The sequence below is a fragment of the Phacochoerus africanus genome, chromosome 6 (genome assembly GCF_016906955.1).
Source record: "Phacochoerus africanus isolate WHEZ1 chromosome 6, ROS_Pafr_v1, whole genome shotgun sequence".
In the NCBI taxonomy this organism is placed as follows: domain Eukaryota; kingdom Metazoa; phylum Chordata; class Mammalia; order Artiodactyla; family Suidae; genus Phacochoerus; species Phacochoerus africanus.
Genome location: NC_062549.1, coordinates 27826484 through 27852980, shown reverse-complemented (window position 1 = coordinate 27852980; position 26497 = coordinate 27826484). Strand labels below are relative to the sequence as shown.

General features: G+C 43.4%; 1 protein-coding gene across 9 annotated transcripts in view; it reads right to left on the bottom strand.

The window, feature by feature from the left end:
• The window catches only part of SYBU (syntabulin), a 75774-nt gene that overhangs the window by 9596 nt on the left and 39681 nt on the right, over nucleotides 1-26497 (bottom strand). For all 9 annotated transcript variants that reach the window (XM_047783393.1, XM_047783397.1, XM_047783391.1 and 6 more), the window contains one exon: nucleotides 3374-3476. In XM_047783393.1, the coding sequence (XP_047639349.1) occupies nucleotides 3374-3476 (103 nt within the window). The remainder of the gene's footprint in view (nucleotides 1-3373; nucleotides 3477-26497) is intronic.

Here is a 26497-nt window from a genome sequence, read left to right as displayed (position 1 = left end):
TTGACTTCTGTCCTTATAAGAAGAGGAAATTTGGACACAGACAGGCACAGAGAAAAGAGGTGTGCAGAAGCAGGGACAAGATGGCCACCTGGAGGCCAAGGTGAGAGGCTTCTGAAGAAGCCAGTCCTGCTGACACCTTGATCTCAACCTTCAGGCCTCCGAAGTGTGAGAAAGTAAATTTCTGTTAAGGCCCCCAGTCTGGTATTTTGTTATAAAAGGCTGAGCAAACAAATACAATCACTACCACTACCTTTACTGACACAAACAACCATTTAAGGACTCTTTTACTGAGCTCTGGGCACTGCATCAGGCATTCATATCTATCAGTTCATTTAACTTAGTGAGGTCAGTGCCATTACTACCCCATTTTCCAGGACTGGAAACTGAGGTTCAGGGCTCTGGGACCATCTGATAAATGATGGTCACTGAACTCAAGCCCAGATCCACCTGACTCTAAATTCTTTTTTTTTTTTTTTGTCTTTTTTGCCATTTCTTGGGCCACTCCCATGGCATACGGAGGTTCCCAGGCTAGGGGTCCAATCGGAGCTGTAGCCACCAGCCTACGCCAGAGCCACAGCAACGCGGGATCCGAGCTGCGTCTGCAACCTACACCACAGCTCACGGCAATGCCGGATCCTTAACCCACTGAGCAAGGGCAGGGACTGAACCTGCAACCTCATGGTTCCTAGTCTGCATTCGTTAACCACTGAGCCACAATGAGAACTCCCACCTGACTCTAAATTCTAAGCATTTTTTTTTCTTCCTCTCACTTCTATCTGTCTCTGATCAGATTATGGTTTTAGTTTAAGAAAGACAATTCCCCAGAAATATCAGCAGAGTAGGCCTCTAACAAGAGATCATTTGTAAACCTTTTAAGTTCTATTTTTAAAGTCACCTGTCAAAAATATTCTCTCCAACTCCACCTGTCCTTCATATCCTCCACCCCTTCACTAAATGCTCCTGCTAGCCTTCTTCCCAGGAGCTAATTCTCCAGAGAGAAAATTCACTGATTGCAAGAGGAGCAAGCCAATTAAAGGGATCATAAGCTATTTTAAAGTATGGCATGGATACCCGCCCCTTCCAGAGGAGTTGTCCTCAATGCAAGGTCCTGTAAAACAGAAAGATTAGGTGAAATACCTCAGATCTACTGATAGTGCTTTGTGCCTGGGTCAGATAAAAAAGTGGGGATAATGGATAGAACATTTGCCAGTTACACCTTCCTGTCTGTTAGGTGTATATCTGATATGCACATAATTATATTCAGCTATTTTATGTTTGACATATCAATTTTTAATCACTGAGACTTCATGGATTCCAGACTAGAATATTTTCTCTAAAGTTACTCAGTATAACTGACGTTACCTTGGAGTTTAACCATGCACACATATTTCTTTGAAATGCTTAATAAAATTGGCTTCCTCTTCAAACCATTTCTTTTTGTGTTTGCCTCTCTGTTCTTTGATGCCTTGTACCATGGGTGTGTGCTAATTTCTTGAATGGGTGAGATAAATGGCTTATTTTCAGAGCAAGCCACATCTGATTTGTACAGAGAAGGTTTAGAGTCACATCCTGTGATCCCAAAGGCACTTTACTTCCAAAATAGATGGTATTTGGGGATAGAACAATTGTGCTTCTTCGCTGTGGACTTCACTCTTCAGTTACAAGTTTGTCTGGCTTCAGCTTTGTTTTTAACAATAAAACGGCACCAGGGATCTCAGGTCCCTTTATAAATACCAGCCAAATCTCTACTCACCCAAAAGAAATGGGAAACATTTGCTTGCTGAGTCCTGCAAGGTCTTAGAAACAAAACAGTTTTTCTCCAACAAGGGACCTTAAAAATCACATGGTCCAATGTACTTTTTACACATTTGGACACTGTGGCCCAGGACATTCAAGTGATAATTCACCCCCAGTATTGAGTGGCTCCTTTCCTCGCTTTGTTCAGGTCCCTCCCTGCCCAGAGCCTACCTGGTCATAGTCCCCCAGAACCAGCCCATCTAGAAAATACCAAACATGCCATTACTCTCTATATCCTTTCCTTGCATGGTTTTAAAAATAATTATATTATTGATGTATATATTATCCTTCTTCCCCTACTAGAATGAATTAGAATGAATATAGTTTTCTTTTTTTCCCCCCTTTTTTTTAGGGCCACACTCATAGCATATGGACATTCCTGGGCCAGGGGTCAAATTGGAGCTGCACCTGCCAGCCTACGCCACAGCCATAGCAACGCCAGATCCGAGCCACATCTGCAACCTAGGCTGCAGCTTGTGGCAATGCCTGATCCTTAATCCACTGAGTGAGGCCAGGGATTGAACCCACATCCTCACAGACACTATGTTGGGTGTCTTAACCTGCTGAGCCACAATAAGAATTCCCCAAATATAGTTTTCATGAAGTTTTGTTTACTACTGTATCTCTAGAACATGCCTCATAGTAGATACTTAATAAATACTAAATGAATAAGTAAAGCCCTGACAGTAGCAGCGAATCCTGGGGCTGGCAACCTGTCCTACCGAATGTGAACAGTGATTCCCATTTCCCTCATAGTCCTTCTCTCCCCCAATCCAAATAGCATTAATGGTGTACATCTGTTGATATTTACTTTGCTTCAAGCAATGATCTTACACTTGACCTGAATTTACTAATAACTTAACCCTAACAATAAACCCTATGAAGTGAGTATGACTATAGCCCTATTTTACAGATGAGGAAACTGAGGCATAGAGGAGTTCAGCAACTTGCTCAGGGCTACACAGCCTGTACGTGGAGGAGCTGGCATTCAAACCAAGGTAGCCTGGCTCCAGAGCCCACACACTTAGCTATTCTGTTCTGCTGCCTCTTTGGTGGGGACGGGGGTGGGCAGCAGAATCATGCCTATGAACTTTATACTTTCTCCACCCCTTCCCCAAGTGAATGTTGGAGATGGCCAGCGTCATCATGCTTCCTTCACAAAGATAAAAAAGGAAACTCAGCTGGAAGAAAGGGTAAAGTCAGAGGGTTCACAGCTCTAAGACAGTCTCATGAAGGAGAGGCTGGGTGGGAAAAGGGAGACGACTAGCCTGATACCCAGGTGAGCACACAGGTGGGTGAGGGAAGGGGCAGGGAGAAAAGGAGCAATGGACCCAGAGCCAGGACTGGCTGAGGGGCACCCCAGCTGGACAAAACGCAGGCCAACCACATGACCAAGTGGGTAAGGCAGGGCAAAGTGCCAACAGCAAATCACTGTAAAAAACAAACAAAAACCATTCCCTGAATAATCATAATGGACAGTAATCCGGGTGGGTCCTGAGAAACAAAGTACAGAAAGTGGCCTGGGCGTGCAAAGCGCTTTAACAACTACAGAGCCGGAAGCAGGAGGCGGGCCTACTTGCGTGGGAAAGAGGATCTCTTGCTTCCGGCAGCAGACATGTGGACCTCAGGCGCCGAGATGCTGCCCGTGCTGCTGGAGGAGCTGAAATCGGCTTCACTACCTGAAAAACAAAGGAGAGAGAGGAGCGTGAAGGAAAGGAAACCACAGAACACTCTGGCCAGTTCCCTGCCCTCCCAGGTCCCGGGCTCCCCGCCTTTGCACACGACTCAGCAAGTGGCTGGGTTCCAGCGCTCCTGGGCTCCCAGCCTTTCCCTCAAAGCAGAGGAGAGAAGGCGCAGGCACGAAGATATTGGTTCATAAACACAGCTTGCAAGCACAGAGAGGCAGGTTTCACAGATGCCCGGCTTCCGGCGGAGGATCAGTGGTGACCCGGGTGCCAGTGGCGGCAATGCCCGCCTCTCCCTGAGCGTCGGGCCCTCCCGGAACATCAGCCGGCCAGTCCCAGCACTGGGCAGAATGAAAAGCATGCTTGTCAGCCCCAAAGTAGTTTTTCCAAGAGAGTTTATCTTTAGGCTTTGTAGTCGGCTAGCCACACCTGAATTTGGCACGTTAGGGTCTGGAGATAATCAACCCGCTGAAGCAGTCAGGAGGAAAGCCTGTGCTCCAGATAACTGCCCCCACTGGCACTATCTGATTATCCACCTTCTCTGACTGCAGCTGCAGTTTTTCTAGGAAGAAGAGAACCTTAACAAAAACCAGGAACTGAACATTTCCAAAAAGAGTGAAGAAACTTCACAGTGACAGTGACAGAACCTGTGAATGATATTGAAATTTGAAATTGTCATTTTGGGGGTGGCTGGCGAGGCTGTTTACTAGCTAATGAAGATCACATTGCATTTGAGCACCCCTAGAGTTCAGTGTGTAACTGGAAACATGCCATGTGGTAGGATAATATAAATTTATTTTTTAACAAAAAATACATAGTTCTCAAATACCAATAATGAAAACATTCTACGGCCTGAGGAAGGAAGTGCAGGGGACTGGAAGAAGTAACAGAACAACCTCCCCTTTTCTGGGGATTCTTTTTAGGGCTGCACCCTGGGCATATGAGAAGTTCCCAGCTAGGGATTGAATTGGAACAGCAGCTGCTGGTTTAAGCCACAGCCAGAGCAATGCCGGATCCTTAAACCCACTGAGTGAGGCCGGGGATTGGACCCACATCCTCATAGATACTGGTCCGGTTGGTAACCTGATGAGCCACAACGGGAACTCCAGATTTTTTTTTTTTTTTAGAAATTCCCAGATGCTTTTGGAAAATCAATCTAGGTACCCAATTTTATTTGACCTTACTTCTCAATTCCTACAACATGATTTGTGACTCTTCTGCCCTAGAAGCCAGAGCCAGATCACATGTCTGAGTTGAAAAATATGACTAATCTAAATCCCTTGAGTTTCTAACAAGCAGTGAACAGCAACTGCCATCATCTATTGATGATAACCCCTTATGGAGTGCTTACTAGGTTCTAGGCCCTGTTCAAGGCTCTTTCTGTTCTCAGTATCCGTTAATCCTGACAACTTTGTAAGGCAGATATTAATCTCACTGTTATACTATTGAGGAAACCAAAGCTGATTTATTCATCCAAGGCTTGTGGGTAGCTGAATCCTGTCCAGGACCAAATTCCCCTTCTATTTCTGCGATAACATGTCCTCAGAAAGGCAACAGGAAGAAGCGGGGGCAGGAGAGGTTCCTGAATAAACTACTGTTTCCCTCACAGCCAGGAGGAGCCATCAGGACAAGATGCAGCAAGACCAGCCCACTGGTGAACAGATGCTCTCTCTGACGGGATGTATTAGTTTTGCTGGAGGAGGAGGAGAAGGTAAGCAACAGCAAGGCAGAGAGAGAAATATCCCTTCCTCAGCTTCCAGGACCTCTCAGGAAGTTCAGCCTCTTCTGGGAAAGAGATCAAGAATGATCCCTTAGCACAGATGACAGCAGTGAATCTCAAATCCCAGCAGAATTCTGGGAGGATTAAGGCAGCAATTTATCAGGACTGGGAATGGCTATTCCTCCTGGATTCAAGAGCCTTTGTCTAACGATGTAATGAACTCCTAGAAGCCCCCCGAACTTCATTTGCTGCCTCTGAGTAATACAGTGGCCAAGCTGTAGTATTTGATAGTCTCCAGGACTCGTGACTGGTAGTGCTATCCAGGAACACACCAGTCCTGACAGCCTACTTCAACCAGCCCTAACTGCTAGTGAATTAAGGGGTTGGTTATTAAAGGCAGATGATTCTCTTATATAGATTCTGTGGCTGCAGCCACCAGGTATAACATTATTTTCTAATGTAAATTTATTACTCTGAAACACCCAATTTTCTTTCTTTAAAAGTTATGTGGAACCCCGATTACAATTTAACTGCCTGTGTACAAATGGAAATTGTAGAAGAGAAACAGACAATTGCTGAAAATCCATTGTTACCTCATGGAGCCTTTAAACTGCAGTAACTATGTACCCTGAACTGAGGGGGCAACTTTGTTCTAAACTTTACTGCTACTGGAACTCAATATATTGACTCAATTGTTTGCACGACCTAAGGTCACTTTGTTCCTGTACTTTTCGAGCTTCTCTTCCGCGCTTCTGAGAGAGACTGAGACACTCATTCAGGACCCCCGGCAACTGCATTCAGGACTATTTGAGTAATATGATAGTGAAAAATGTTTATGCTACTTAGCTATTCCTATTTATGATTTAAAATAATATAAACTATATCCCAGTTTGGTTATTGCAATGTAAAGTCAATGCACTCTTTCTAAGGGGAACATAGAAAAGTCAGTTTTACTAGGTCATCTGAATATGTTCTCCCCATTTACTAAGCAAGATAACTAAAAGGAAGGCTGGAGACCTGAAAATCCCCTATTTTTCATCCATCAGCTGGCAACGAAGATAGAAGGAAGGAGAGGCACCCTTTAGGTATTTCCTTTAAACAGTGTATGTGACTAGGTGATTGTTGTGGGTGCTGGAGTTCAATGCTCTTTTGGGTTACAAATATCACACACAGAGATTTCCTAACCGAAAAACATAAGCCCTGAGTCAGCCCGGGTTCACATCCACATCTACTGCTTACTAGATGGAGGACAGAGGCACATTACTTCACTTTTCTGTGCCTCTGTTTCTTCATCGGTGAAAGGATATGATGATCATAGCACCTGCCTCACAGGGTTACTGCAAGCAATGAAGATCCATCTACCCTCTTAGAAAAATACCTGATCCGTTATAAGCTCTCAATACATGTTAGCTGTTATTATTCTGCAAGGGTTTAAAAAGATAACTTTTATTATACAATATATTTCCTTTGTGGAAAATTTTAAAAAACAGCAATGATCCAGAGGGGAAAATGTAGTCCTTAATTCCATCACCAAAAAAATAAGCTTTTGGTATATAACTATTTAGCATTCATATGTAAAATATTATTATGTAAGCTAATATTAAAAAATATGTGAATATCTTTAAAACATGGCCCGTTTTGTTTTAGTATATCAAGGAATATGTAGGCCACATCCAGTTTTCTATTATTGGTAACAAATGCTATATGCCAGAAACCATCCTGAGCATCTTTTACATATTAACTCATTTATTTCCCACAATAGGACAGACCCTATGAGTCCCTTTTACGGATCAGGTGGAGAAGTTGAGGGACGTACACAGGGGACACAACTAAGAAGTGGAGCCAAGACGAACCAAGCCATCTGACTCCAGAGTCTATGTCCTTAAACGCAGGTTAACGGATCTTCTCAGACATACACATTTCTATCCCTGTCTGCTTAATTCCTCAGAATAAATTCCTAAAAGTAGACTATTTAAGCCAAAATATATACTCATTTTAAGACTTCTAAAGTATTTTCCACAGGGATTTTTTTGGATGGCACTAGCCTAAGGCAGTTTTTGTAGTCAAGAAAGTGCCCACCCGGCTGCTTGTGTGTAGACACCGGACTCTAGATGTCATAGGGGATGCTTCAATGGAACACAGGGAACGGTATTTGGCCATTGAAGAGCTGTGCTTGAAAAGCTGAAGGGAGCTTAAAAATGTGCATCTCCAGGTCATCCTCATCAATTCTATCTTCAATCAGCTGCTGGGGCTGGTGGAGAGGGATTCCAGGACTGAACTGGGAGAATGAACTTGGTGACCTTTAAGATACTTCGTGATGCCCACGTCTTGGTGATCACACACCCTGCAGCAGAAGGCATTTTCCAACTATCGAGAAGCTGTTCTCACTGGCCTTTGGACGCTCTGGAGGTTTTTTCCTTTGGTAGAATTCCTGGGTTCTCTGGAGAGGCCTTAATTTCATTCGTAACCTCAGGGTGATAAGCACTCTGTGCATGTGATGGTAAGGCCGGGAATTAGAGAAAGAGAGGAAAATGGACACAAAAAGAATATGGGCAAAAACTGCTAACTAGATGTATTTAAAAAAAAAAAACACTGCCTGCAATCCAGTCTCTTAGGACGTTATTATTTTTGCCTCCTGCTTTCAGGAGACTGTGGCATCCTCATACATCAGAACATCTCAGGCCTCTGAGAACAAAGCCATCCTGATATCTTGTAAGCTGTATTAAGCCATCCTAAACCACTTATTTAAGCAACTCCAAGCCATCCATTATTCTTTGTCACCACAAAGCTATCAAATTAATTCGGATTGGCCACTTATATCCTCACTTCAAATAGAAGCAACAAATTAAAAAAAAACAACAACAGTTCTGCATCAATTCATCCTCCCATCCCTGCATCCCCACACACAGATCTCAGATCTTTTATTTAAAGGTCTCCAGGGAGGAGAGAGGAGCCATTTTCACTGAAGCCAAGCAGCCCTATTAAGGAACAGCTGGAACAGTGGACACATGTAATTACAGAAGACACTCTTAAAAGCAGCGACTCCTAGGTATGTTCAGTAGCACTGACTCTTGGTTGTAAACCTTTGTGGGCCCAGCTTAGGAATCCATGAAATGCTTCACAGCCTAAAGAGGGGTTTTATTTTAGTTTTTGAAAACTGTTCCCAGAACCCCTCTAGGTGTTTATTTCAGAATGGGAATAGTTTGGGAGTTCCCGTCGTGGCTCAGTGGTTAACGAATCTGACTAGGAACCACGATGTTGTGGGTTCGATCCCTGGCCTTGCTCAGTGGGTTAAGGACCTGGCGTTGCCGTGAGCTGTGGTGTAGGTCACAGACGTGGCTCCGATCCTGAGTTGCTGTGGCTCCGGCGTAGGCTGGTGGCTACAGCTCCAATTCGACCCCTAGCCTGAGAACCTCCATATGCCACGGGAGCGGCCCTAGAAATGGCAAAAAAGACAAAAAAAAAGAAAGGGACTAGTTTATCAAAAGATCAGTAAACTGAATGGGATATATATATATATATATATATATATATATATATATATATGTATTTTTTTTCTTACACATCAGAACATAAGTCTTGAAAAACTGTAAATAACATTTCTATTTTTATTATAATTTCAGAAAGGATTTACCTTCATTCTGATTGATGTTCTTATGGAGCTGCTGTAAAAGCATATATATAAACATTTAAAAGCATATGAGTATATATGTATATGCGTGTGTGTGTGTGTATATATATTTATTTATTTGCTTTTTTGGGCTGTACCTGTGGCATACAAAAGTTCCCAGGCTAGGGGTCGAGTCAGAGCTGCAGCTACCAAACTACATCACAGCCACAGCCACACAGGATCTGAGCTGCATCTGTGACCTATGCCATAGCTTGTGGTAACACCGGATCCTTAACCCACTGAGTGAGGCCAGGGATCCAACCAGCATCCTCATGGATGCTAGTCGAATTCTTAACCTGCTGATCCACAATGGGAACTCCCATATATATGCATATATATACACTTAAAAACAGGTTCAAATTTAAAGTATGTAGAAGTGAATAATTTTGTATTGATAAGTCTAACTACATCAAAATAAAACAGCTTATGGGAAAATAGCAGTCAAACAGTAAACTGAAAGAAAATATTCACAATGTATTTATAGATAAGGACCAATTTATTTACCAAAAGCTCAACCAAATTAGAATAAAAGAAGAAGAAGAACAGAAAAATGGGCAAAGGACATGAACAGGCAGCTGGCAGACAAAGAAAGAAAAACAAATGACCAATATACCTGAAGAGCCATACATTTTCACTTACAACATAAACATGTAAATAATAACAAGGAGTTTTTTTCTGCTAGATTGGCAAAAAGAAAAAAAATCAAAATTTAATAACATTGATTCTGTTAAGGGTTTGGGGCAAAACACTGATAGATTCAGTGAGAGGGTGAATTGGTGCAACGTGCATAAAAAAGAAAACTCTACTGCTAGGAACCTATCCTGCAAGAAAGCATCCAAAAAGACAAGCAAATTGCCCATCAGTAATCGGCAATCATGAAAAGGAGTGACAATGAGCTCGTGTGTACTGAAGTGAAAAGATGGGAAGACCTGTTATTAGACAAGAAAAACAAGATGAAGAGTGGGTATGGCATGCTTGCTTCTGTGAAAATAAATCTTTAAGTATTATATAACCTGCTACATCCATAGAACATTTTTCTTGAAGGACAAAAAAAGAGGTTAATAGTAATTTCCCTTGAAAATGGGAAGATGAGGGTATAAAGAAACTCTTATTTTCATTTTACAGCTTCCTCAGCCATTTGGCTTTTCCAACTTTGTGCTTGTATTACTCTTGCTATAAAAATTATAAATAGGGGTACAGTACAATTATGGAAATTGATTTTTTTCTTGAAAAAAATCTAAATTTTTAAAAAGAAAATCATTATATAATAAGAGAAATCACATCATAGAATGCAATATTAAGAGGGTTTTGAAGTCAAGTCACTTGGGTTTGAATCATGGCCCATCTACTAACTCTGTGGAGCCTTGGGCAAGTTGATTACACTTTCTCTGCCTCAATTTCCTCAACTGTAAAATGGGGATAAAGAAATTAATAGTAGGGAGTTCCCTTTGGGGCTCAGAGGCTAACGATCCTGACTAGGATCCATGAGGATGTGGGTTCGATCCCTGGCCTCGCTCACTGGGTTAAGGAGCCGGCATTGCTGTAAGCTGTGGTGTAGGTCAGCTCAGATCCCATGTTGCTGTGGCTGTGATGTAGGCCAGCAGTTACAGCTCCAACTGGACCCCTAGCCTGGGAACTTCCATATGCCATGTGGCCCTAAAAAGCAAAAAAAAAAAAAAAAAAAAAAAAAGAAAAAGATATTAATAGTAGATACTGCTAAGAGATTGTATGAATTAGGTGAAACATGCAGAGAAATCAGAGCAGTACTTAACATATAGCAAGCACTCGATATATGTTAGGTATTAGTATTTCTAACTGGAAATACTGGTACAGAGGCTTGAGGACTAGAAGAGGGCTTTTCAAACATCTTTCCCTTACATAGCCCCATGGTAGGAAATGCCTTAATTCACTTAAGTCATTCTTTACAAAAGGTGGTTTTTCCCTCAGTGGACAGCATGTTTCTTTTTTTTTCTTTTTTTTTTTTTTTAGTGTGTGTGTATGTACACACAATACATACACAATAGAGTATGCATAAAGATCCAAGATCCTAAACTGAACTCCCCCATGGAACCTCCAAAAATGTCTAGAATTACTCTCTGGTTAGAACCCTGCCTTCAGAAAGTGCCATGGAAAATGCACGTAGGTTTACAATAGCTTATGTCTTGGCAGAGGCCAGTACCCTGAGAAAGGGAGGGAAGGAGTGTGGAAGAGGAGGCACACGAGGGCTGACAGGTCAAGGACAACTTGATCTTGGCCTGGCTCAGCTACTGTCCTTGGCAAAAATATATACATCCACCTGCTGACCAAGAAGAGAGGATTAGAGAAATGATAAGCAAAGAAGATGTAAAGAAATTTCGATACAGAAGGAGGGGAGTTCCCACTGTGGTACAATGGGCTAATGAACTGGCTTGTCTCTGTGGAAGTGCCGATTAGATCTGGCTACAGCTGAGGGCTAGGCTGCAGCAGCTCTGGCTCAGATTTGATCCCCGGCCTGGAAACTTCCATATGCTGCAGGTGCAGTTGAGAAAGAAAGAAAGATTAAAAAAAAAAAAAAAGAAAAAAGAAAAAAGAAAAAAGGGAGGAGGAAGTAAAAATTTCTGGCCAGAGCAAAAAGCTTATTAATCTCCTACAGGGACTCAGGATATAACTAGGCTCCTGCCTCATCCCCAGGGAAAATTAAGAATATCCGTTGGCCAACCTCAGTAGAGTATCAGGAAGGAAAATGGGTGTTGTTTGGCTTAGTGAATGACCACCCAACCTCCCTGGGCCTGCTCTCTTCATTAGTAATAAAAAAATTATGTGACTCTATCAATTTACCAGAGATGGCCAGAAGGAAAAGACTGGAGATCAATCAATTTAACCCAAGACCAATCATATGCCTCCAGGTCCTTTAGCACTGCTGCCATGCTCAACCCAGCATCACCAGAAGGGGGCACCAGCCTGCAAATTCACACACCAACAAGTTCTACCCTGGCTCCACCTCTCACTAGGACACTATGTGTTCTTGGTCAAGTGTTTTTAACCTCTCTAAGCCTTGGTTCCCTTATTTATGAACACACACACACACACACACGTGTAAACACACATATATATTTTAAGGTTAATTTATTAACAAAAATGTCCTGAGCACCTACCTGACTTGTGTCAGCCTCTGCTCAGTGCATGATTCCTAGTTGTTATGAAGTTGAAGTAAATGAGAAGTGAATGCATGGGAAGTGCTTGACATGCTCATGGATATTAATCTTATAATTAATTATGGAATGGTTTCTAAACCCTCATTGTGCATAAGGATCACCTGGGAAGTTGAGTAATAGTGCAGATCTCCAGGCAATACTAACAGAAATTCCACTCAGAAGTTCTGGGGAGCCCAGGAATCTGCGTTTTTAGGTAACTACCATTGATGATTGTGCAGCAGATGGTCATGGGCCATAGGGTGGGGAGGAGAGCTCCAAAAACAAAGATCACCTGCAATCCTTCTCCAGTGCAGTCCCATGCAGGGCTTTGTCCATGGAAGAAAGGTGAATGAGCAGAAGTTAAGGTGGCCAGACACCAATGGAAGGAGTTAATTCAAGGGCAGAGTTCACAGAGGAAGAGTTTCGCTTAGAGAGTGACCCTCATGGCTCTCCAAAAGCACTTTTTTGGATTAAATGCATTTTTGGAGAATTGCAAGGGAAGAGGGGGACAAATGGAAGGCACGGGTCCTTCAAAACAGTGCCAGTTCCAACCCAATTCATGTGCACACAGGTTGGTTGTAAAACTAGTAGGATCCTTGGCAGCCGGTCCATGGTTTGAAGTCCCCATAATCCTGTTTTAAGGGCCAGGCAGTTTGGAGTTGGGGCTGTCAAACACCATTCAGTAGAAAGAAACATCTCACCATCCAGCTAGCTCCCCACGGGGTCATCCTGCCAGGCCTAACCTGCTGCCTCTGGCGTGGGCAGGATCCCTGGCTGACATGCTGGATGGCACCAAAGGACCCACACGGGTGCACAGAGCCTCCTACACAGAACCAGCATCCAGCACAGGCCCTTCAGAAGGTGGGCTTGAGGGGCGACCCTCTCCCCCATTGTCTTCCCCTGAATAGGTTTGGGAAGAGTGGCACCTGTAGGGGCCATGAACGTCATCCCTACCGATCATGTGGGGAACCTGGTAATAACAAGAGCAAATCCTTCTTGAAGAATTTTCTAGGCTTTTACCTATTTCTCACCTTGGTTTGTCAAATTTACTCAACTTCATTTCTGCCCCTTTAAAAAAGCCAGCTGGAGAGCCTCCTGCTTCTATTTAAGAAGTATTTATCCAACGTTTACCAAAATGAGGTGCCTGCCCTTGGTGTCTGGCAGAAAAACCTAAATCAGGGGAAAGCAGCACTCGAGGTGGCAGTGGTGGCTTCAAAGAAGGGGTGTCATTGTGGGGACAGCTGATGGGGGAGAAGGAGGTGTTGAAAGGGTGGGAGAGAGAACTGAGACTGCTGTGCCACCACCACCACAAAGTCAGAGCAGGGCTAGGATCTGCATCTGGGACTTCCAAGTCCTGAATATAAGGAAGAAGGAAGGGACGAGTCTCATTTTCCACTCTTAGTGGGATGGTGCTGTCTGCAAGCACTTCAGACCGTGCATGGAACAAAAACACCCACTTGCTAGGAAGAAGATGACATAACTTATAACTTGTTGCAGAGATGTGCAACAGGGCTGTAAAACAGCATATCTTTCTTTTTTTAAAAAAGTCTCACTCTGTCCTTAAGTACAGTTTAAAAAACTGACTTCAAGACCTTGACTGCCTCCTCTCATCCTTGTTACCGTCACTGCCATGTGACAGCCTTCAGGGCACACCATTCACTGTCTGCTCTTGGTTCCCAGACTCCCAGGAGTGCCACCACCCACCACCCCACGGGCCACCCCGAAGCTGCACCTCACATTGCCTCACTCCCTGGACTTGTGCAGCAGCACTGACCTTCCCCTTCACTCCACGTAAACAGTCCACCAGCAAAGGTTCATCACTGGACCTTGTCAGCACTTGGCTGCGTTCGCTTCTAATATCTTGACTCCTTTCACTTTGGTTCTTGAGTAATCTATCTGCTCTTCCTCTCTCACACTTTCACTTCCCATGAAGTTGGTTGTCTTCACTCTTTATTAGGTAACACGGTTTAAGAGCTTCAGTTACTAGCGGTGTAGCCTCAGGAAAGGCACTTGGCCTCTCTGTGCCTCACCGTCTGCTACGGAAGGAGAATAATAATATGTCTCTTGCAGAGTTGTTGTAAGGATTATGTAAATTAATGTGCATAAAGCACGTGAAAAGCAGTGCTGAGCATGCTGTAAACATTTTTAAATATTGCTATTATTTTTATTTTTCTTCTCACCATCACCTTTACTGAACCACATCTGGATCCCAACACATGAAAGGCCAAAATCAGGGAAGACCTGCAGCGGAGACCAGGAGTGAGGTGAGGCTGTGGCGTGGGGTGTGAGGGGCAAGAAAGGATTCAAAACAAGCAAAAAAATAAACAAACCAAAGAAGATTCTGACGGGGGTGGGGCATGGGGATAAAGATTCTTCCTCCTCCTTTCAGATTATAAATCAATGAATAAATCCTCAGACCTGGGCTGTATCGACTTGAACTCTCCAATTTCACGGGAAAGCCTCAAGCACACTCAACAACTGAGAGCTAATCATGGAACTTTCTCGTAGGGCCTGGGGGGGGTCACAAAACGCACTCGGGAGACACCTTCACAAGGGTGAGATGTCATCAGTTCATATCTGGATGCCGCGAAGCTCTTTACACACCTGGCAAATGTCAGGTTGAGGTGCTGACCCTGTCTTCAGAAAGAAATAAATTAGGTGCTAAAAGAGGTCAACAAAGGAAAATACTATTTCCTGCTGGAAGGATTAAGAGTCCCTGGAGGAGCTCACTGAGCTAGCTAGCTCTTGAAACTATTGACCCCTATCCAGGCTGTGGCAGGCGTGGCGTGAAGTGGACAATACCTGGAAACACAGCACTGGGGGAGGAGAAGCAACAGCAGGAATGAGGCAAGAAAGGCAATTTAGAAACAGGCCAGTTAGGAGTTCCTGTTGTGGCTCAGTGGTAATGAACCTGACTAGTATCCACAAGGACCTCGGTTTGATCCCTGGCCTCGCTCACTGGGTTAAGGATCTGGCATTGCCGTGAGCTGTGGTGTAGGTCACAGACACAGCTCAGATCCTGAGCTGCTTGCTGTGGCTGTGGTGTAGGCTGGCAGCTGCAGCTCTGGGAACTTCCATATGCCATGGGTGTGGCCCTAAAAAAAAAAAAAATTAACAAACCAGGCCAGTTAAAAATTCTTCTTAAGCCTCAGAGTTTTACTAGACACATCAATCTTTTGAATTTGTAAAATGTCTGCCTTTGTTTCTATGGGAAAACAGGTAAATGTGTGACCTTTCTCACAGAGGTGGATATAAAAGAAGAGAAAACATGCTTTCCTACTCCAGGGATATTACAGCCTTAATTTTGTCTGAAGTGACTCAACTGACGATCTTTGATGGTCTACTGAGCCCCACCTTCCTTAGTGATCTCTATTTATAAGATATTCCTACTGAGACAAGAAATGGGAGAAAGTAGCCAAGACTTTAGGTCACATAGTGCTTCCTGAAACCTAAGCGTGGACCTAGAGAGCCACCTTGAATTATCTGCTCTGCAACCCAGAAAGCTATTTTCTTACTCACTCCCCACATTTAAATATGAGTCTTGGATGCAGAGGATTGGATTATTCAAATTCCTTGGTTCCTGGCACACACTCATCACTGGCACACTATCTTTTTTTTTTTTTTTGTCTTTTTAGGGCCACACTCGTGGCATATGGAAGTTCCCAGGCTAGGGCTTGAATCAGAGTTACAACAGCAGGCTTACACCACAGTCACAGCAATGCCAGATCCGAGCCGCATCTGTGACCTATACCACAGCTCACAGCAACGCTGGATCCTTAACCCTCTGAGCAAGGCCAGGCATCAAACTTGTGTTCTCATGGATACTAGTCAGATTCGTTTCCACTGAGCCACGATGGGAACTCCATGAAAGACTACCTTTATTTACAAACTGGTTTGTTTATCTATTTATATTTTTGTTTATTTCTTCACACAATATTACCATAACTAGAATGTCGATACTAACTTACATCTACATTATCCTATCCCCAGTTCTCCATTTCTTGGCTTTCATTTTTACAAATTATGATCATATCTCTATGTATTACTACAAGGCAGATTTTTGTTCTTGTTCTATTTTTCACTTTTTAATAAACAGGTCATCATGAAATATACAATATTTGGGATAATTATCACCCAAAGTTACACTGCTAAAATTCTCCATATAATTGTAGTACATTCACTTGACTGCTATCCTACTCCACCAATGACTTATACCATAATTTATTTCTTCATTCTTCTGACGATGAGAAAATGACTTGGGTTTATCCGGCTACTCATCTAATAAAGTTTTCCATTTTGATAAACATCTATTTGCATTGCCAGAGGCTCAAGTCTTCCAAAGGGGGGAAAAAAATCAAAAGAATATTCCATGTACAAAAAGAAATGCTCTGTGGGTTATTTGTTCTACACATGTCTTTAAATCCCTGTCCCTCTCATTGTTATGGAGAATCAAGAATCAAACAAAAAGCTAGACTCTCCACTTTACTCCCTCCTAATTTTAGAATCCAGCATACCAAGGTGACCCTTTGTCTCAGTGTCATTCTGACCTGAGAAATTTCAAGAGTTACCTACGTCCTGTTGGGTCTGGCTTCCATAACGTTGCCCCCTAGCTTTGGCAATGAGACCAGCCCATGGACATAAGAAGCTGACTCAGAGTTATTGGACTAAGCATATAACTCCACTCAGGGAGGAAACTCTTGTCCCTCCAAGGGTGGAGGAAGGGGGACAGGTGGTGGCTTAACGCAGCCCACAGCTTGTTTAAGTACCGAGTTCTAAGAACAAACGCTGGGTTTGAGCCACAGGTGAAAGAAATATCTGAGTTTTAAACCAGGTGCCACTGTTTTAGGGAAGGGGTACTACTGCATAAGAGGCTCTTTATTAGACAGTAACTGCCCTGTTTTAGAAACGTTAAAACCAAAGTAGAGATGTCCCTCTCCTGATTTGCATCTAAGCAGCCACAATGTTAGAGAGCTGACATTTGGTCGCTTCAAAATGTCTTTGTGAATTAAAATAACTGGATCTGTGGAGCAGATCAGGCAATTATAGGTTGATTTTAAACATTCTCTGCCCTGAAAGTCAGTCACCAATCATCTCATTCCGCTAAGACCGTGGTTCTCAAAGTGGGGTCCCAAAGCAGCAGCAGCAGCACCACCTGGGAACTTATCAGTCAGAAATGCATGTTCTAGGAGTTCCCTGGTGGCTCAGCAGGTTAAGGATTGGCATTATCACTGCTGTGGCTTGGGTCACTGCTGCGACAGGGGTTCAATCCCTGACCCAGATCTTCTACATGATGTGAGCACAGCCAAAAAAAAAAAAAAATCATATTCTAGACCCTACCCCAGACCAGGCAGGGGTGGTACTCAGGAACCTGTGTTTTAACAAGCCCTTCAGGTATCTGAACACCAAAGTTTGAACATACCCTCTGACTGAGATCTACTTCCTGAATGGCTGCCCCTGAGAAACAGCGCAGCAGGCTTGACTGTGATTTAAAATATAGCTGTGCACTATAGCATACATTTTGGGGATCATTTTTATATATTTCACATTCAAAATGAATTGGTTTCTTACTTGGCATAACAGAGTGTTACTAACCATGCTTGACATAACTGACAAAATGAATTTAACAGCTGTCGTTGAAAGCAGATTCTAGCATTGCTGGGTTCCGAGAGAAAATATATGATCTTTCACTTAATGACAGTGTGACCTCGACAACAGATTCACCTCTTTATGCCTCAGTTTCCTTACTCCAAAAAGTAAGGAAAAGGGATCCCATGCCTCCTGCATGGGACCATTGCCAGGATTCAGGGACATAGTGGGGACTATTGTAAAAGTACATTAATATTCCTCATTACTACTGGCCTGTTTATTACGTGTTATTAAACACCAGGTGTCTCTAAGCATTCTTGCATATAGGCACCATAAAAGTGTTTTTGTTTGTTTGTTTGTTTGTTTGTTTAAGTACCATGACTTAAATAAGAAGGTGGAGAGTTTACTACATGATGAAACTCGAATACAAGGGATGAGTTTATTACAGATCAGGTTGCTTCTGTCAGTAATGGTCAGAAGTGGCTTAGTAAGGTCACGCACTGTGCAACGTGCTTTAACATGTATTCTCATTTAATCCTCACATCGAGCCTGTGAGACAAGTACAATTTTACTCCCATTTTACAGATGACAGGAGAGAACAGGTAACTTTCTCAAGGTTACACAGCCTGTACACAGTGAAACTGAGATCTGAAGGTGGGCATTTAGGCTTGAGAACTACCTATCCACAACAATAAGTGCATCAAAATATGCCTTGAGGGAGTTCCTGCTGTGGTGCAGTGGGTTAAGGATCCAGCATTGCTGCAGCTATGGTATAGGTTGCAGGTGAGGCTTGGAGTCTACCACTGGTGGGGGTGGGGGTGAGGATGCAGCCAAAACAGGAAAAAAAAAAAAAAGAAATGCTTTGAACACTAAGAATGTACACTTGCCCGAAATTTCAGAAGTTGGGGAAATTTTATTTTCTACATAAGTGGTTGTTTGCTTGCAATGGGCTTGCTGAAACCTTTGAGAATTCATTTACAGACCATCTGCAGCAAGCGCCTTAATAAGATTATCACCCTCGGCTCTGCATCCCTTACCAGAGAGTAATTAGTGAACACAGACCGTGCTAGCCACTAGCCAGGAGAACAGCTTTTTTTTTTTGCCCATGAACCCTTGGGGCTAAACTATTCACTATTTTCAACAAAAATAATAGGACCGAATCTTCATTCTTAAATGAAACATTAACAAATACACTGAAAAAAAACTGTCATTTAAAAATATCTAATTGACTGAGGAGTTTTGAGGGCCAACTACATCAGTGTCAGCTGGATACTTGCTGAAAACACAGATTCCTGACTCAGACCCCAGATCTACCAACTGATATTTCCTCAGTCATTCCTATAACACACGTTTTTACAAATGCCCAGGTGATCTTTTATGAACACTCATGTTTGAGCACCACTACCATAAACAGCTCTGGTTTTCAATATTTAACTAGAGGGTGCAGCCATCTACTTAAATCTGCCTATAATAACTCTGTTTCTCCTCCTCCTGAATGCTCCACCCCAGGCCATGATCATTTCTCACCAGGATTATGACGCAGACACACACTGTCCCAGCTGCTCGGCGCAGCCCGAGCACTTCATCTTCGACGCTGCTCCAGAGCATCAATCTCATTAGGTGATTCCCCTGCTGAAACCCTTTAATGGTGCCCGTGTCCTTAAGATAAAGTCCAAACTCCACAGCATGATTTACAAGCCCTTCATAATCTCTCCTGCTTGCCACAACTGCTCCCCTGGCTAGGGGAACATTCAACATTTCCGGAAGGCAGCACAGCAATTGCTAGACTCTCAGTGTTCACACAAGCAGTTCCCTCTACCTGGATTATTTTCCTGTCCCTCTGGATCTGGCTAACTACCACCTGTTCTTCAGGTCTCAGGTGAGCCTTGACCTTTAATTCCTTTGGGAAAGCGATTAGAAGCCTTTCCTTTCTGCTCTCACCCCACCCAGAATTTTAACAATCATTTATCTCATTGCACTGTTACCCTTTGCAATGTCCCAGCACCCTGTCAGCTCCTTGAGGGCTCTTCCATTACTGAATCCCAGTGTCCACTGTAGCATTTAACACACAGTACCTGCCGTGGCCTTGAAAGATTTCACAAAATTGAAAGTTCCTCCAGGGAGTTCCCATTGTGGCTCATCAGGTTAAGAACCCCCCAGGTTTGATCCCTGGCCTCACTCAGTGGGTTAAGGATTCAACATTGCTGCAAGCTGCTGCATAGGTTACAGATGCAGCTTGGATCCAGCGTTGCCATGTCTGTGGCGTAGGCTGGCAGCTGCAGTTCTGACTCGACCCCTAGCCTTGGAATTTTCATAAGCCAAAGGTGCAGCCCTAAAAAGAAAAAAAAAAAAAAAAAGCTCCTCCATTCTCAGTATTTGGCAATGGCTCCTGAAAGGCTCTCTGAGTTACCTTCGTCTTTCTCCCCTCTCTGGTTGGGTGGACAGCCTGGTGTTATTTACAGTTAGGACAAATATTCCCTCCCTTCTCTGTACATCCCATATGCCTAAATCCCTTTAATTTTTTTTTTTTAATGGAAAAATCCTTTAATCCACTGTACTGGGCCAGGGATTCAACCTGTGCCTCCAAAGTGACCTGAGATTTTGCAGTTGAATTTTTTTTTTTTTTTTTTTTTGGTTTTTAGGGCCGCACCCGTGGCACATGGAGGTTCCCAGGCTAGGGGTCTAATCTGAGCCGTAGCCACTTGGGTACGTCACAGCCACAGCAACATCATATCTGAGTGTGTCTGTGCCCTACACCATAGCTCACCGCAACACTGGATCCTTAACCCACTGAGTGAGGCCAGGGATGGAACTCACAACCTCATGGTTCCTAGTCAGATTCATTTCTGCTTAACCCACTTCACCACAGCAGGGACTCCCCAAACACCTAAATCTCTTGAAACTCAAACTTTCAGCCCCAAATTTAATATGCAGAAAACATACAGTCTGAGAAGACCTCTGTCTTGTTCACTACGTCCCTCAAACCCAGCACAGTGCCTAGAACAGTGCCTAGAACAGACTTAGAAGAATGTTTACTGAATGCAGGAGGAAAGGCACTAAAAAAACTTAGAGATACAATTGTGGAAATACCACCAATTTTGAGACATTACAAAGGAAGAGAGGAGGTCAGCTGCAGATGAACAAAAAGTACAAAAATTATCAAAGCAGAGGAAAAGATAAATTTTGGAAATCTCAAACTGTTAGGTTTCGTGTTGATCTTCAGTAAAATTGTAGGAAAGGTCCCTTAATAAGACAAGTAGGAGCCAGCAAGCGTTCACTAAGAACCAGATATAAAGAAACATTTCTCACTTCCTTTTCTGATAGTTATGGTTTGGGGCCACCACATAAATCAGCTACTTGGAATTCAGTAGGCATTTAGTCACAACACTTAGGAAAGTCTTATGAACAAGGCTGACATGTGTGCTGGATGATAGCACAGTTCAGTACCCAAACGATGTTGACTAATGGATCGCCTGCCAACCTCAAGGGAAATCTCTAGTAATGTGTCACCTGGCTCCATTCTTGCCCTTATCCTATTTAACATGCTTTATTAATGACATGAATGAAAACATGGATGGCCCAGTGCTGAGAGCAGACTAGAGATTACACAAGCCTTGAAGGAATAACTAATACAACAGACGCCTGTCAGATGCTAACATTGCTAGCCGCTGTGTACTAAAAGCCTGCTTCGTCAAGAACTCTATGTCTGCAATTTTCTTTCCTCTAAAGACATATGTTCTAAAAACATACAGGGTGTAGAAGAGGAAACTGAGGTTCTGGGGGGCAATGAGCCTTTCCCTGAGTCACAGAGCTGGTAACAGCAGAGCTGGCCTGACTCTAGAGGTGGCTTTCTTTTTTGTCCACTCTGCTTGGGACCTTGTCCCCAGAATTCACAAAGATCTAAGAACTGGAAACCAAGATGGTAGCATTCAGTTCAGTCCATTTCAAATACGTGTTGAGCTGTGCACATGCTAAGTAAGGCTCTGGGGGTGGGTGGGTGGGGAATATGGAGAAGTCCAGTGCAGGTGTTCAGGCTCCTTTTAGGAGGAGAGGTGCTTCAGAGACAAACAGCTAGGATATGAGAGCACATGTTCAGTGTAAACCAGGGAGAGGTCACTAAGGGGCTGCAGAGGAAGAGGGCAGGGACTACATCGTGGAAGTGGAAGAGATGGGCCTTCAGCAGCAAGGAGAATAACCAAGTGTTGGGGTGCGGGAGGGAGGGGACCCTTGCTGAAGGGGGTGGGATGAACTGAAACCCAGATGAAGGAGAATGCAGGGCATATTCAGAATTATTCAGAATATACTGAATATACTTTGGCTGGAGTATAGTGATCAGAGGAGAAAACACAGCCAAAAAAGGGGAGCTGTAGAAAGAGAGTTGAAGAATGTAAAGCTGTGCTGAGGACTTTTACTCCGAAGACAAGAGGGAGCCACGGAGGGTTCTGAACAGGATGTTCATATGAACGGTGAGGCTTTCGGGAGATCTTGAGGCAGCAGTATCTGGAGGAGGGATTGGAGGCTGCAGGGGCAGGCAGTGACTATCCCAGTGAGGAGGGGGGCTGTATGGTAAGGAGGCAAGAGCCCTTTCCACATAGCTCTTAGGTTCACAAAATTAACCGCATAGGTTCAATGTCACTTAAAACTCCAGGTGAACAAAAGGATTTTAAAAAGGGAAAGCACAAAGTAAGTTCAACAGTAAGAGACACCACATCTTGACTGCAGTGGAGCACAATTGAATGGTGATACACATGTCTTCCATACAACCAAAGAGCAGAAAAACAAAGCGGGAATTAGTCAAATGAAAGGAAAAAAATGTCTCTTGCATGGCCCGAGGATAATGTGAAAAATTGAATAATCTAATCAGAATGGATTGAGATGCTCTCAGATCAATGCTACATTGATCACTGTGTCATCAATCTTTAATGCAAATATTTTTGATTTCCAAGTATAAATGTCAATAAAAATAAACAAGCTGGGTAAATTCTGGCAATTTCTGGCATCTGTACAGAGTGTTGGAACAAAAGCAAACAGAACAATGGAAGGCCTCGTGGGGTTTAATGCAGACATGTGTTCAAGGAAGTAAAGTGAGACTCGGGGAGGTAGGGAATAATGAAGTCTCATGGAAATCTTTCCAGGAGAAGGCCTGGCAACACAACAGAGAGAATTTCTGGATGAGGGACAGGCTGGGAGGAAAGCAGGTGCAAGGCAGGTGGAACAGCCCTGCACTCTCGCCCTGAGACAACTGTTCAAGGCCACTGGCACCTGGCACCTCCTGGGGAGGGGACCTCAATGGAACACCATGATCTCACCGTGCCTCGGGAGCTAGGTGCTCGCTGCACAGACAAGACACCCTGCAAGCCAGCAAACTCTGCACATCACTTTGGACTATTGTGTCACCCCCTGAAAACTATTTAAATGCTCAAGCTTCTGAAAAGAGTGTTTTTGAATGTCCCCCTGAAAACCCCCTCTGCTGATTCTTGCGTGGCTCAGAGCATTTAAAAAGAAAGAAGCTCACTCACCATCAGATTACAGTCTGCATTTCCATGGACTTGTTTAAAGGAACCTTCCCCAGGATCTCAGCTCAAAGTGACGTCTGGCACAGAGTGCGCTGTTCCCTGACCAACCCTTTGCTTGCCTAGCTACTCTGCCGCACCCCCAACACAAGTTAACTTTTAATTCAATTGGACTCAATGTTCTCTAGTTGCTCCACCTCTCTCCTTCCCACTCCACAACGTTTTAAGAAAAACTAAAATGGAATGAAAAGCACAGAAGACTCTTACAAAAATATTAAGGCCACTCTCTTTCAGACCACTGGAGAGTGTCTGCATGGCAGCAAAGCAAAGATGATAAATAGGAAATGGTAGTTTGGAAGTATTTCCAAACAATCAAATCATATGTTACTCACTTCTGTGGCCCCAAAGAGACAAAACCAACAGGGCTCAAAAGGAACAAACCCATTCAGATTGAATTCCAATGATCTCCTTGGTGATACTGGAAATGTCTTCTAGGCTCTAGAAGGGCATGTCCATTTATTCACAAATATCGAGTGACGACCTTCTCTGAGGGCCTTCTAAGTTCTAGGCACCATACTAATTACACTTGATCTTAGCCAAAAGGCCAAGAAGCAATCTAGGCACCATACTAATTACAGACAGCCCAAAGGTAAATGGTTCCATGTTTAAATTGTACCCTTGTCCTCTTAACATATTTTTAGGGACACATACCTAAGGTTACAGAAATCATTTTTAGAGGGTAAGGAGCTGCTAAAATACACATTTCAATATGGTGGTTACTTCTGAGGAAGGGCAGACACGGGGATCTGGGACAGCATGCAGGCAGCGTCGGTGGTGGTGGTTCTCAAAGTGGAAGGTGGGTCACCGTTTGCCTTGTTGTCACACTGCATCACTTATATATCTGTTCTTTATCTGCACTATGTTATATACCTAATATTTAAAAAGAAATAAAGAAGGCAGCAGTAATAAATTTCAAATAAAAAATACAATGAAGGCAGGAAGGAAGGAAGGGAGGGAGAGACGGAGGAAGGGAGGAAGGAAGGAAAAAAACATGGTCCACGTGCTAAAGAAGATCACATCCTAGTAGAGGAAAGAGCCATCTAAAAAAATAAGTGTTAACTATAACATGGGAACCGTAGCAATAAAATTTTCAAAAGCCTCTGAGGAAGAACATAATACTGAAATTAATAGGAATGGCATGTAAAGTTCAGATCCCAAAGCGTCTGCACTAAAAAGTCTGGTTTTACCCTTTGTAAGTGTCAATATAGCACTGCCTCCCCTGGAACCCTTCCCAGAACCCCAAAGTCTGAGTTCCACCATCGTCCTCCCTCTGTGTACTTCCCCCAGAAACCTGTTACATCACATATGCACACAGAGCCTCTGATTTACTGTTGTATCCCCATGCCTGGCACATCGACAAATAGTTGTTGAAAAAAACATGTGAGTAGCAATACTGGGTTCAAGTCTGTGAAATGGTGGCTGAGACTGAAGGAAAAAGGAAGAGTGGAAATGCTAAGCTGGAGAATCCCACCCCAAACTTAAGATTTCCCCAGCTTTGCACGGAGGAAACACCTTCCCTGTGCTTGGCACGTCTGGTCTCAGCAGAACAGGAGCTCTCCGGGCACACATCCTGAACCACCACTCTCTACACACTGAGACGTCTCAGCGTGGATCCCTTACTTCTTCCACCAACGATGAGGGGGAAAGCATTGGAGGCCAGGCAGTAACCCAGTATCAGGGTCAGGCAGAGCCTTCAGCTCTCAAGAACAGTCAGGCCCGCCAGTCGCCTGGGCGGAAATCAGATCTTCCTGGCGAGGTTTGCAGAGCCTGCCTATCTCCGCCACAGGGGTGAGCACAAGAAGCCAAAGATGCCGGAAGATCCAGTCAGTTTCCCTGAACAGTGTTGCTGCCACACAAGACAAGGGAACATGCCTCCCTCTGAAACTGCCACAAACTCCCTCCCTCGGATGAAAGAGGACTTGGCAAACAGAACTGTCAACTGAGATCTCAGAATACACTTCAGATGCCAATAAAAGGATGTGATCCTCGACTCATGACAGCAGGACCAAGGACCTAGCGAACACCCGACAAATTGTGCACAGTCAGAGCATGAGCCTGTCCGGCTGATAACAATGGATAAGAAAGTGGGGCATTATTTTGGTCACAGGCCAGTATCATACAGATAAAAAGGTCACCATGCTGGTGGGGATGTGGCTAAGGATTTAATTTTTGCCTTGAAACACTGTAAGAGAAGACTTACTCTAGCTTGATTATCTGAATGATGCTGCATCTGCAATCATATTCAGCAGAATATATTTAGCTGTGTTTGGACCGACACTGAGTCCCAAATTCCCAGCATCTAGAGACTTCATTTTAAATCGCATCCTACAAATGTCCTTCCCCTTTTTTTCCCACTCAAGCGAATTGGTATAGTCCTTGTTCCACATGCCACATCCTTTCCAGGGCAAACAGATGGAAAGAAGAGAACATGCCAGAAAGAAGAAATGAAAAATGAAAATGACATTGCAATAAAAATAAAGCTGCAAAATATTATCTGGGTCAACTCCATGCGCTTTAAAATCAGCACCAGCAGGCTCTGCACATATGGCATTGGCTTTATATTTTTCTTGGTTCAGATGTCATACAGGATTAGTGCAAAAAGAAAAATCCCAGCATGGGGCCTATTTTTATACAGATTAATCAATCATTTCCCATCTCTTCCTCTCCCTTCATTCCCCAAACTTTCAACTTGATGAAACTGCTCTCTTTTCAAAATGTATCATTTTCTGTGCTCTGAACAACAACAAAAAGTAAGCTTAATAAAATTCAGTCTCTAGATTTTTAAATGCCACATTTTTCTTTTTTTTTTTTTTTGTCTTCTGTCTTTTGTCTTTTTAGGGCTACACCTACAGCATATGGAGGTTCCCAGGCTAGGGGTCTAATTGGAGCTGTAGCTTCCGGCCTACACGACAGCTCACAGCAATGCAGCTCACAGCACCGCTAGATCCTTAACCCACTGAGTGAGGCCAGGAATCAAACCTGCAACCTCCTGGTTCATAGTTGGATTTGTTAACCACTGAGCCAGAACGGGAACTCCTAAATGCCACATTTTTAATACAAGTTACAAATATTAACTAGACTTATGCTAGTGGACCAGCCCCTTTTATCTTACATATCTGCTGTGGAATCCTACATACTCATTAGTGGCAGCAAAATGAATTGGGAAACATTTTTATTATATAGATATAGATATAGCCACTTAACAAAAACACAAACCCACACATGTGAAAAGAGAAAATCACTGTGTATCTCATGTTTGGTTTTGTTAGCTACCTTTTCAAGTACATTAAATG